General features: G+C 48.3%; 1 protein-coding gene across 1 annotated transcript in view; it reads right to left on the bottom strand.

Moving 5' to 3' along the window:
• The window catches only part of LOC134042004 (serine/threonine-protein kinase pim-1-like), a gene marked incomplete at its 3' end in the record, with an annotated part of 49,057 nt that overhangs the window by 32,054 nt on the left and 4,482 nt on the right, over positions 1-12,521 (bottom strand). The window contains exons 2-3 of the mRNA XM_062489077.1: positions 4,056-4,102; positions 1,452-1,666 (exon numbers count right to left, since the gene is read on the bottom strand). Of these exons, the coding sequence (XP_062345061.1) occupies positions 1,452-1,666; positions 4,056-4,102 (262 nt within the window). The remainder of the gene's footprint in view (positions 1-1,451; positions 1,667-4,055; positions 4,103-12,521) is intronic.

Genomic DNA, 12,521 nt, shown 5'->3' with positions numbered 1-12,521 from the left:
CCATCATCTCAGGCTCACTGGCATTTAGGAAGTTCAGCAGAGCTCCCTGCCCTGCTGCTCTCTGGAAGGTCTCTGCCTGCCCAAATTTCTCCAGGGCCCCCATGCCATGGCCAGGAAGGGAGGTGGAGGCAGTGGAGACAGATGAACGCCCTTCCTCAGTATCCCATCATTTCTGGCACAACTAAAGGGCCAAATCAGGACCTGTTTGAACTGCAGTGGAAGGATTAGATCCTGTCAGGAATACATTGGGCCCTTCCTCAGCAAGGCTGGAATCAAGTACATCAGCCTTTGATTGGACATTCTGTTTGCCAGAGCTGTTGCTCATCTGCCTCCTCCTGCACCCCATGGCAAACCCAAAACAACTGCAGGTGCTGGCCCTGCTGCAAAGGCAATCGTGTGCCTGGGCTTGGGGCTGCTCTCCCCATGGTCACCTCCCATCCCTTCTCTTTGGACAAAGCCATGCCAGAGCACACAGCTGCCCAGAAGCTGACGAAATCCAGAAATAGCATCAGAGACAGCTGTGTAGGAGGCCATGGCTGTACAACTCAAAAGCTGAGACCACCTGGAACTGACTTTGTAGCACTGCCTGTTCCAGCAAACAACTTCTTCCTTCCCAGCCAGACAGAGTTGACAGAAAAAAAACACCAAGGCTTAGACATGGTTCACAGTTACCCTTACGTTACTAAATGAAGAAGGATGGTTTCCCTTTTGGGCAACTTTTGCTGCCCTGACTTGCTTTTGGTGTTTTCTCAGCCATATGACAGAGGAAAAGCCATGACAGAACCCAGAAACCATTCAAAGACCTCTCCTGCTATTGATACATGCTGAGGATTGTGAAGTCTGCACTACACACTCATTGCAAAGACAGCCTGAAGTGCAGTGTCCAGCTGAGCTCTTCCTTGGCTGAGCTGCCTCCATGGGCTTAGCCCACAGGAAAAGCTCTCAGACTCCCTCCTGTTGATGCTTTAAGTTTTAGCTTTCACTTTCCTCAGATTCTGTGCTGACTTGGTGTGGGACTCTGAACTTCGTATTAAGTGTTGGTAGGTTCTCTTCTCAGGGCAGTTAGACACAGCAATCTTTTTCCAGCTTAAGAATCAAGGACAACCATTACCCAAAAATCATAAACAATGGGAAAGCGCCGGGAGTGGACCAGAAGGATGGGACTTGGTGACCTGAAGCTGTAACTGGACAATTAACCCCTACTATATAAGTTGACCAAAGGTTATAAAAGTGTAAAAACTCATGAGCGGGATCCATCTTGGATCCCTCCTGGGTGTAGCCCGGGCCAGGCTCTTGTACTGCCCAAGGTGTATCCTTTTAAGGCCTCTTAATTATCACCTACTGTATTCCTTTAACTATGCGTGGTCTCTCTTCCAGATCAGCCTCTCTAGGAATCACTACAGTGCAGAAACTGAAAATCTATCACACAGGACTTAGCTTGGTATCCTTACCTCACTCCCTTTTCCCTCTGAACTCAGCTCCGCACTGTTTCTACTGATATCTTTGTAGCCAGTGCCATCTTTCCCTTTCTCTTCCTCTCCATTGCACATTGTGATTGGCTTGCAGGAAGGAGAGCCCTTCCGGATGGGAGGCAACGGCTTGGAGGGAAGGAGCATAGAGGGAGGTGACCCAGAAAGATTCTCGGCAATAAAGTCACCACTCAGACCTGCAAAGCGGACACACAAAATGTAACAGAGGCTGCAATGTAAACCTAAAACATCAGAAGCTCCATGTTTCATGGGACACATTTCCTGGAAACTTTCCTGGAAACTTGCTGCACAGGGAAACATGCACCTGACAGCAGCCACCTGAGACAGGCCACAGGATCACACCCTGAGCCACTTCCACAGAGCTCCCAGGGGAACTCCCTGGCCTCTGGGCTGCCCTGGGACAGCAGGGAGCCCAGAGCCCTGTGCTTCCCAGCAATGGCTCAGCTGCACATGCAGCCTCCTGCTCCTCTCCCTGCCCCACAGCTCAGCAGCCCTACAGCTCCACGGGGCACTGGCAGCAGCACAGCTCATGGCAGGGGGCACCTGCAGGGCACAACTGCTCCCTGGCAATGTGCACAGGCTCTCCAGGCTGGCACAAGACCCTTCCTCCCACCAGAGAGTGGCCCAGCTCCCACCTTACCTCTGTGGGAGGCTGAGCCAGGCTCACAAGGGAACAAGTGAGTTAGGTGAACTCCCACCTTTACAATCAATCTGCCTAATGGATGAGGAACACACGGGAGTTTTGAATTAATCAGAAAATCACTTTGTGTTTTTTTGTTGTTGTTGATGTTTTTTCCATGAAACTAGCATCACTGTAATTCCTCTGAACGGTATGGAGCTGGCAAGCCAGGAGAGAGAGCTTCTACTCCTTTCCTTATGTATTACTCATTGCCCATCAAGTACTTTGGGATCCCTTTCCTTCCAAACAGTTGGCAAACCACAGTGATCACAAGTATTTGACAATTACACCTAGGAAGTAGTTGTTTTCAGATGCTAGTTTTCAGGGCCTTTGTTTCTCTAAGTCCCACTCGGTTCTGGGTTGGGTTTTCTTGGTTGCTTTTATTTCGCTTTACAACAAAGGAAGTGAGGGTACAAGAACAATGGCACCCCATGTTACAAGTAAAGGAAGCTTTGCGCTCCCCATTACATATCCTCAGTATTCAAGGAGCCCAAATCTTTAGGGAACAAATTAGCTTTCAAACGTTCCACTTCTGCTCAAATACTTGTCCCGTGGGTTTTATTCCCTGCTTTCTTTCCTGCAGACACACCCAAATCCAGTATAAACAAGACCTGCATCAAAACATTTCTCATCATGGCAGTTAAAAGCAATTCAAACTTTCCTTAATGGGAATGGAAGACGGCAGATGATAAAAAGAAGAACATCCTTAAATCAATCTTTTATTTATCCATAGAGAATGTACAGGTCAATTTATGAAAGCACAACAGGTAATATTTAATGAAATTGCACATTTCTAGTCCAAAATGAATCCAGCAAAAACATCACCTTACTTACTGAGTAATACTTCTCCCTAGCTGCATTAAGCATTCCAGCTGCATATCACCAATTAAGGAGTCATTCCAAAGGGGCAAAACCCAGGATTTCTCAGAAATAACCCAGAGCAAAGGGACCTGGAAATCTCATCTGCTTTCTTCATCAGCTAATTATTTCTTCAAATTTCATTTCCCCTATCGTGACGTGCCCCAAAATGGCAAAGGAACAACAACAACAGGCTTTGATGGAGGCTTTCAACTCAAAGGCATTGGCTGGCACAGACGCACCAGAGACCGCAGTTTGTCTGGCACAATTCTACTTGTCAGGGATCAGGCAAGGCAGGGACAGGGGGATAAGGCAGAAGGCATCTCCTCCCCCAGCCTCAGCCTGCAACACTGACACAGGCAGAGAGAGTCAGGCAAGAGATTTGTCATTGTGAACATTCCACAGGTGGCTCTGGGCTTGTGCTGACATAGGACGACAAACTCAGACCCTGCATAGGCTGCATCCCTTTGGAAGTTTCCATCTCCATAACTGGAAAATTCAAAAGGACTTTCTCTCACAGAAGGTTTCCCCTCTTTCTCCCAGAGCAAAACCAGGCAATGGCTTTGATAGTCCATGACTCTCTTTTAGATGTCAAAGGTTTCAGCTCAGAATCTGCCCCAAGGAAATGTTTTCACCTTCAAGGGCAGGAGGAAGGATTGAGAGGATTTCTAATTTCCTGATAAATGCCTTCTTCTTCTCTGCTAATTCTGACATGAGAAAGACTGCATGGAGATAAAAGGTGTGTGCAGGATGGACAGGAATGTTTCCTTTTCCTGCACTGCACTTCCAGGGCCCCAAGGTCCCAATCCAGCTCTTGCCACTCAAGATTCACAATGCAGGAATTTTCACTGCACCACTGCAGCACACTCCCAGTGACTGGGCTCTGGGATAGTCCACTGAGCCCATCAAGGAATTCAAATGAGTTTAAAGAAATTTTTAAAAGAATGATTTTTAACAAAGCTTTCAAAATATCATCTCTAATTCAAGGCTCTAGTAGTAATTTTAAGACAGACATGCCCTGTACCTACCTGCATGTTCAGACTTCTTCACTCTGATGCTGCTGATTGATCGTGGCCTTAAAAAATGGAAAACACAAGAACATATGAGGAGGGAGAAAGAGAAGGGAAGGAACATGTGTAGCAATCCTTCCTTGCTTGGTGCCTCTGATGAAGGAGAAAATGCAACACATCAAGCCAACAAGATGCAAAGCTCATTAATTGTCCTTAAGCATTCAGTTGCTGCAGCCAGGCAGAGCTGGCCAAGCTCCAGCTGAAACTCAGCAGTCATTCCTCAACTTACACCATAACTCCCCAGTTCTGCTGTCTTTCCTTTTGGAGCCAAGGGGCTCCTACAGCCTCCCTCAAGCAGCAGGAGCTGCCAAGCTGAGACACGAGTCTGCATGGAGGGCAGCTACTTTGGTTCTGCTGACAAAGCTTGGCTTTGCCTGCTTGTGGCTTTCACTGGTACCAGTCTCGTGCTACATGTGGTCCGAACACGGCAGTATCCTGAGAAGGATATTTCACCTCCTTGCTCTCTCAAGAAGGAAAAGCCTTTTACCAACTCAACTGCTAGGCAAGGGAATTCACATTGCACTTTCAATGCACTACCAAAGCTTTCCAGTTGGAATGACATTTTTGTGACTCCTTCATTATTGCTGTCCTTCAGATAAGCTACATTGACAGCTACATTTTCTCACATATATTCAAGCCAATATCTTCCCATCAGGTACAACACTATAACTCTTCTGTACATCCTTACTCTCCCTGTTTTAATCCCAGACCTAAATATTAAACGTTGATAGGATTTTACATCTATACCCGGAAAATATAGCTGGGTTCTCATTTCACAGCGCCGTCCCAGGCACAGAGAAATTATGCCTGACATTTACAGAAGCAGCACGTAAAGACAGAGACACCCCTCCAGCATCCAATATTTGGCCAAACAGAGTTTTCCGGTGCTGAAGTTGACAGTCAAGGATCACAGTATTCAAAGATCTGCAGGATCCAGAGCCATGCAATACAGCTCCCAAATGACACCACAAACATTACAGAGGGAATCAATACCAAGCCCAGCAGAGGACCCATCTTCAGGTGCTTTTAAGCCCTGCCTCCTCTTCCCCACCACCACCACCTCTGCTCTTGGGACACATGGTGTGGGGTTTGACATGGAGCTGGATCATCACAGATGAGCCACATGGTGAATACACAGAGGTTTGACTAAGTACATGGGAGAGAGCTGACTGTGCAAAGGAACCTCACAAGATGGCAAGAGGGAGCTGAATTGCAGAGTGGAGCAGCAGACACCTTGGCTTACCTCATCTCCTGGGACTCTTGGACATCCAGCTGCACAGAGCTGAGCAGAGACCCTGCAGCACTGCCAACACGGGGACTGACTGCCTTGGGTATAGGGGGGATCAAAGGCAGTCCCAATGACCCCTTCTTCATATCCCCACCTCTGGGATACAGCAAAGATGCCTGGAAAGAGTGGTACACAGTGCTCAAATATAGCATCCAGCCTTGCCCTCATTCATGACTCAAGACAGTTACACATGCCCTGACAGGAAAAGTCAATATCATATATAGCAGATTGTCCTAGGAAGGGGAAGGGTGGCATAGGAAAGGGAATTGGTGAGGGAGAGACCATCCCAGCAGGAATCCACATGTTTGGTATCACCATGTTCTGCGGTGCCACAGCCTCCACTGGCCTTTGGGATGATATGGGAACGGGTTCAGATCACTGTTCTCTCCCTGCCCCTTAGGCACCTCACAGCCAGTGCGGATCACCAACCAAGTCCCCACAAAGCCATTCTGCAGGATGTCAGAACCTGCTTTTCTCAAGCCCCTCATTTCTTCTGCTGCTGCCCTTCCCTCTTACAGTTGCCCAGCAGCCTTTCAGCCCAGAAGCTGCTGAGCTCTCGCGATGCTCCGTGCTCTCCAGCTCCCACACCTCCATCATCTCAGGCTCACTGGCATTTAGGAAGTTCAGCAGAGCTCCCTGCCCTGCTGCTCTCTGGAAGGTCTCTGCCTGCCCAAATTTCTCCAGGGCCCCCATGCCATGGCCAGGAAGGGAGGTGGAGGCAGTGGAGACAGATGAACGCCCTTCCTCAGTATCCCATCATTTCTGGCACAACTAAAGGGCCAAATCAGGACCTGTTTGAACTGCAGTGGAAGGATTAGATCCTGTCAGGAATACATTGGGCCCTTCCTCAGCAAGGCTGGAATCAAGTACATCAGCCTTTGATTGGACATTCTGTTTGCCAATGCTGTTGCTCATCTGCCTCCTCCTGCACCCCATGGCAAACCCAAAACAACTGCAGGTGCTGGCCCTGCTGCAAAGGCAATCGTGTACCTGGGCTTTGAGCTGCTCTCCCCATGGCCACCTCCCATCCCTTCCTTCTGGACAAAGCCATGCCAGAGCACACAGCTGCCCAGAAATCTAGAAATAGCATCAGAGACAACTGTGTAGAAGGCCATGGCTGTACAACTCAAAAGCTGAGACCACCTGGAACTGACTCTGTAGCACTGCCTGTTCCAGCAAACAACTTCTTCCTTCCCAGCCAGACAGAGTTGACAGAAAAAAAACACCAAGGCTTAGACATGGTTCACAGTTACCCTTACGTTACTAAATGAAGAAGGATGGTTTCCCTTTTGGGCAACTTTTGCTGCCCTGACTTGCTTTTGGTGTTTTCTCAGCCATATGACAGGAAAAGCCATGACAGAACTCAGAAACCATTCAAAGACCTCTCCTGCTATTGATACATGCTGAGGATTGTGAAGTCTGCACTACACACTCATTGCAAAGACAGCCTGAAGTGCAGTGTCCAGCTGAGCTCTTCCTTGGCTGAGCTGCCTCCATGGGCTTAGCCCACAGGAAAAGCTCTCAGACTCCCTCCTCTTGATGCTTTAAGTTTTAGCTTTCACTTTCCTCAGATTCTGTGCTGACTTGGTGTGGGACTCTGAACTTCGTATTAAGTGTTGGTAGGTTCTCTTCTCAGGGCAGTTAGACACAGCAATCTTTTTCCAGCTTAAGAATCAAGGACAACCATTACCTAAAAATCATAAACAATGGGAAAGCGCCGGGAGTGGACCAGAAGGATGGGACTTGGTGACCTGAAGCTGTAACTGGACAATTAACCCCTACTATATAAGTTGACCAAAGGTTATAAAAGTGTAAAAACTCATGAGCGGGATCCATCTTGGATCCCTCCTGGGTGTAGCCCGGGCCAGGCTCTTGTACTGCCCAAGGTGTATCCTTTTAAGGCCTCTTAATTATCACCTACTGTATTCCTTTAACTATGCGCGGTCTCTCTTCCAGATCAGCCTCTCTAGGAATCACTACAGTGCAGAAACTGAAAATCTATCACACAGGACTTAGCTTGGTATCCTTACCTCACTCCCTTTTCCCTCTGAACTCAGCTCCGCACTGTTTCTACTGATATCTTTGTAGCCAGTGCCATCTTTCCCTTTCTCTTCCTCTCCATTGCACATTGTGATTGGCTTGCAGGAAGGAGAGCCCTTCCGGATGGGAGGCAACGGCTTGGAGGGAAGGAGCATAGAGGGAGGTGACCCAGAAAGATTCTCGGCAATAAAGTCACCACTCAGACCTGCAAAGTGGGAAAACAAAATGTAACAGAGGCTGCAATGTAAACCTAAAACATCAGAAGCTCCATGTTTCATGGGACACATTTCCTGGAAACTATCCTGGAAACTAGCTGCACAGGGAAACATGCACCTGACAGCAGCCACCTGAGGCAGGCCACAGGATACCCTGAGCCACTTCCACAGAGCTCCCAGGGGAACTCCCTGGCCTCTGGGCTGCCCTGGGACAGCAGGGAGCCCAGAGCCCTGTGCTTCCCAGCAATGGCTCAGCTGCACATGCAGCCTCCTGCTCCTCTCCCTGCCCCACAGCTCAGCAGCCCCACAGCTCCACGGGGCACTGGCAGCAGCACAGCTCATGGCAGGGGGCACCTGCAGGGCACAACTGCTCCCTGCCAATGTGCACAGGCTCTCCAGGCTGGCACAAGACCCTTCCTCCCACCAGAGAGCGGCCCAGCTCCCACCTTACCTCTGTGGGAGGCTGAGCCAGGCTCACGAGGGAAAAAGTGAGTTAGGTGAACTCCCACCTTTACAAACAATCATCTAATTGATGAGGAATACAAGGGAGTTTTGAATTAATCAGAAAATCACTTTGTGGTTTTTTGTTGTTGTTGATGTTTTTTCCATGAAACTAGCATCACTGTAATTCCTCTGAACGGTATGGAGCTGGCAAGCCAGGAGAGAGAGCTTCTACTCCTTTCCTTATGTATTACTCATTGCCCATCAAGTACTTTGGGATCCCTTTCCTTCCAAACAGTTGGCAAACCACAGTGATCACAAGTATTTGACAATTACACCTAGGAAGTAGTTGTTTTCAGATGCTAGTTTTCAGGGCCTTTGTTTCTCTAAGTCCCACTCGGTTCTGGGTTGGGTTTTCTTGGTTGCTTTTATTTCGCTTTACAACAAAGGAAGTGATGGTACAAGAACAATGGCACCCCATGTTACAAGTGAAGGAAGCTTTGCGCTCCCCATTACATATCCTCAGTATTCAAGGAGCCCAAATCTTTAGGGAACAAATTAGCTTTCAAACGTTCCACTTCTGCTCAAATACTTGTCCTGTGGGTTTATTCCCTGCTTTCTTTCCTGCAGACACACCCAAATCCAGTATGAACAAGACCTGCATCAAAACATTTCTCATCATGGCAGTTAAAAGCAATTCAAACTTTCCTTAATGGGAATGGAAGACGGCAGATGATAAAAAGAAGAACATCCTTAAATCAATCTTTTATTTATCCATAGAGAATGTACAGGTCAATTTATGAAAGCACAACAGGTAATATTTAACGAAATTGCACATTTCTAGTCCAAAATGAATCCAGCAAAAACGTCACCTTACTTACTGAGCAATACTTCTCCCTAGCTGCATTAAGCATTCCAGCTGCATATCACCAATTAAGGAGTCATTCCAAAGGGGCAAAACCCAGGATTTCTCAGAAATAACCCAGAGCAAAGGGACCTGGAAATCTCATCTGCTTTCTTCATCAACTAATTATTTCTTCAAATTTCATCTCTCCTATCGTGACGTGCCCCAGAATGGCAAAGGAACAACAACAACAGGCTTTGATGGAGGCTTTCAACTCAAAGGCATTGGCTGGCACAGACGCACCAGAGACCGCAGTTTGTCTGGCACAATTCTACTTGTCAGGGATCAGGCAAGGCAGGGACAGGGGGACAAGGCAGAAGGCATCTCCTCCCCCAGCCTCAGCCTGCAACACTGACACAGGCAGAGAGAGTCAGGCAAGAGATTTGTCATTGTGAACATTCCACAGGTGGCTCTGGGCTTGTGCTGTCAGAGGATGACAGACTCAGACCCTGCATAGGCTGCATCCCTTTGAAAGTTTCCATCTCCATAACTGGAAAATTCAAAAGGACTTTCTCTCACAGAAAGTTTCCCCTCTTTCTCCCAGAGCAAAACCAGGCAATGGCTTTGATAGTCCATGACTCTCTTTCAGATGTCAAAGGTTTCAGTTCAGAATCTGCCTCAAGGAAATGTTATCTCCTTCAAGGGTAGGAGGATGGATTGAGAGGATTTCTAATTTCCTGATAAATGCCTTCTTCTTCTCTGCTAATTCTGACATGAGAAAGACTGCATGGAGATAAAAGGCGTGTGCAGGATGGACAGGAATGTTTCCTTTTCCTGCACTGCACTTCCAGGGCCCCAAGGTCCCAATCCAGCTCTTGCCACTCAAGATTCACAATGCAGGAATTTTCACTACACCACTGCAGCACACTCCCAGTGACTGGGCTCTGGGATAGTCCACTGAGCCCATCAAGGAATTCAAATGAGTTTAAAGAAATTTTTAAAAGAATGATTTTTAACAAAGCTTTCAAAATATCACCTCTAATTCAAGGTTCTAGTAGTAATTTTAAGACAGACATGCCCTGTACCTACCTGCATGTTCAGACTTCTTCTCTCTGATGCTGCTGCTTGATCGTGGCCTTGAGAAAATGGAAAACACAAGAACATATGAGGAGGGAGAAAGAGAAGGGAAGGAACAGGTGTAGCAATCCTTCCTTGCTTGGTGCCTCTGATGAAGAAGAAAATGCAACACATCAAGCCAACAAGATGCAAAGCTCATTAATTGTCCTTAAGCATTCAGTTGCTGCAGCCAGGCAGAGCTGGCCAAGCTCCAGCTGAAACTCAGCAGTCATTCCTCAACTTGCACCATAACTCCCCAATTCTGCTGACTTTCCTTTTGGAGCCAAGGGGCTCCTGCAGCCTCCCTCAAGCAGCAGGAGCTGCTAAGCTGAGACACGAGTCTGCAGGGAGGGCAGCTACTTTGGTTCTGCTGACAAAGCTTGACTTTGCCTGCTTGTGGCTCTCACTAGTACCAGTCTCGTGCTACATGTGGTCCGAACACGGCAGTATCCTGAGAAGGATATTCCACCTCATGGCTGTCTCAAGAAGGAAAAGCCTTTTTCCAACTCAACTGCTAGGCAAGGGTATTCACATTGCACTTTCAATGCACTACCAAAGCTTTCCAGTTGGAATGACATTTTTGTGACTCCTTCATTATTGCTGTCCTTCAGATAAGCTACATTGACAGCTACATTTTCTCATATATATACAAGCCAATATCTTCCCATCAGGTACAGTACTACAGCTCTTCTGTACCTCCTTGCCCTCTCTGTTTTAATCCCAGACCTAAATATTAAACATTGATAGGATTTTACATCTATACCCGGAAAATATAGCTGGGTTCTCATTTCACAGTGTCGTCCAAGGCACAGAGAAATTATGCCTGACATTTACAGAAGCAGCACGTAAAGACAGAGACACCCCTCCAGCATCCAATATTTGGCCAAACAGAGTTTTCCGGTGCTGAAGTTGCCAGTCAAGGATCACAGTATTCAAAGATCTGCAGGATCCAGAGCCATGCAATACAGCTCCCAAATGACACCACAAACATTACAGAGGGAATCAATACCAAGCCCAGCAGAGGACCCATCTTCAGGTGCTTTTAAGCCCTGCCTCCTCTTCCCCACCACCACCACCTCTGCTCTTGGGACACATGGTGTGGGGTTTGACATGGAGCTGGATCATCACAGATGGGCCAAATGGTGAATACACAGAGGTTTCCCTAAATACATGGGAGAGAGCTGACTGTGCAAAGGAACCTCACAAGATGGCAAGAGGGAGCTGAACAGCAGAGTGGAGCAGCAGACACCTTGGCTTACCTCATCTCCTGGGACTCTTGGACATCCAGCTGCACAGAGCAGTGCAGAGACCCTGCAGCACTGCCAACACCGGGACTGACTGCCTTGGGTATAGGGGGGATCAAAGGCAGTCCCAATGACCCCTTCTTCATATCCCCACCTCTGGGATACAGCAAGGATGCCTGGAAAGAGTGGTACAAAGTGCTCAGATGAAGCATTCAGCCCTTCCTCACTGATGGCTGAAGACATTTAGCCATGCTTTTAACTGGGACCTGGCAGGAAAAGACCAGTCAAACTGCTGGAGTAGCTTGGCCTAGCATGGGGAATGAAAAGGCAAGTGGTGAGGGCGTGCTCATGCCCTAGACTTGCCAACTCTCTCCTTGGGCTCAGTTCACTGCAAGTGTGGCTATGATCCCAGCTGGAATCCACATGTTTGGTATCACCATGTTCTGCGGTGCCACGGCCTCCACGGGCCTTTGGGATGGTATGGGAACAGGTTCAGATCACTGTTCTCTCCCTGTCCCTTAGGCACCTCACAGCCAGTGCTGATCTCCAGCCAAGTCCCCACAAAGCCATTCTGCAGGATGTCAAAACCTGCTTTTCTCAAGCCCCTCAATTCTTCTGCTGCTGCCCTTCCCTCTTACAGTTGCCCAGCAGCCTTTCAGCCCAGAAGCTGCTGAGCTCTCGCGATGCTCCGTGCTCTCCAGCTCCCACACCTCCATCATCTCAGGCTCACTGGCATTTAGGAAGTTCAGCAGAGCTCCCTGCCCTGCTGCTCTCTGGAAGGTCTCTGCCTGCCCAAATTTCTCCAGGGCCCCCATGCCATGGCCAGGAAGGGAGGTGGAGGCAGTGGAGACAGATGAACGCCCTTCCTCAGTATCCCATCATTTCTGGCACAACTAAAGGGCCAAATCAGGACCTGTTTGAACTGCAGTGGAAGGATTAGATCCTGTCAGGAATACATTGGGCCCTTCCTCAGCAAGGCTGGAATCAAGTACATCAGCCTTTGATTGGACATTCTGTTTGCCAAAGCTGTTGCTCATTTGCCTCCTCCTGCACCCCATGGTAAACCCAAAACAACTGCAGGTGCTGGCCCTGCTGCAAAGGAAATTGTGTGCCTGGGCTTTGAGCTGCTCTCCCCATGGCCACCTCCCATCCCTTCCCTCTGGACAAAGCCATGCCAGAGCACACAGCTGCCCAGAAGCTGACGAAATCTAGAAATAGCATCAGAGACAGCTGTGT

This window comes from Cinclus cinclus, chromosome 3, assembly GCF_963662255.1.
Source record: "Cinclus cinclus chromosome 3, bCinCin1.1, whole genome shotgun sequence".
Classification (NCBI taxonomy): Eukaryota; Metazoa; Chordata; class Aves; order Passeriformes; family Cinclidae; genus Cinclus; species Cinclus cinclus.
This window is presented reverse-complemented; position numbering and strand designations above follow the sequence as displayed.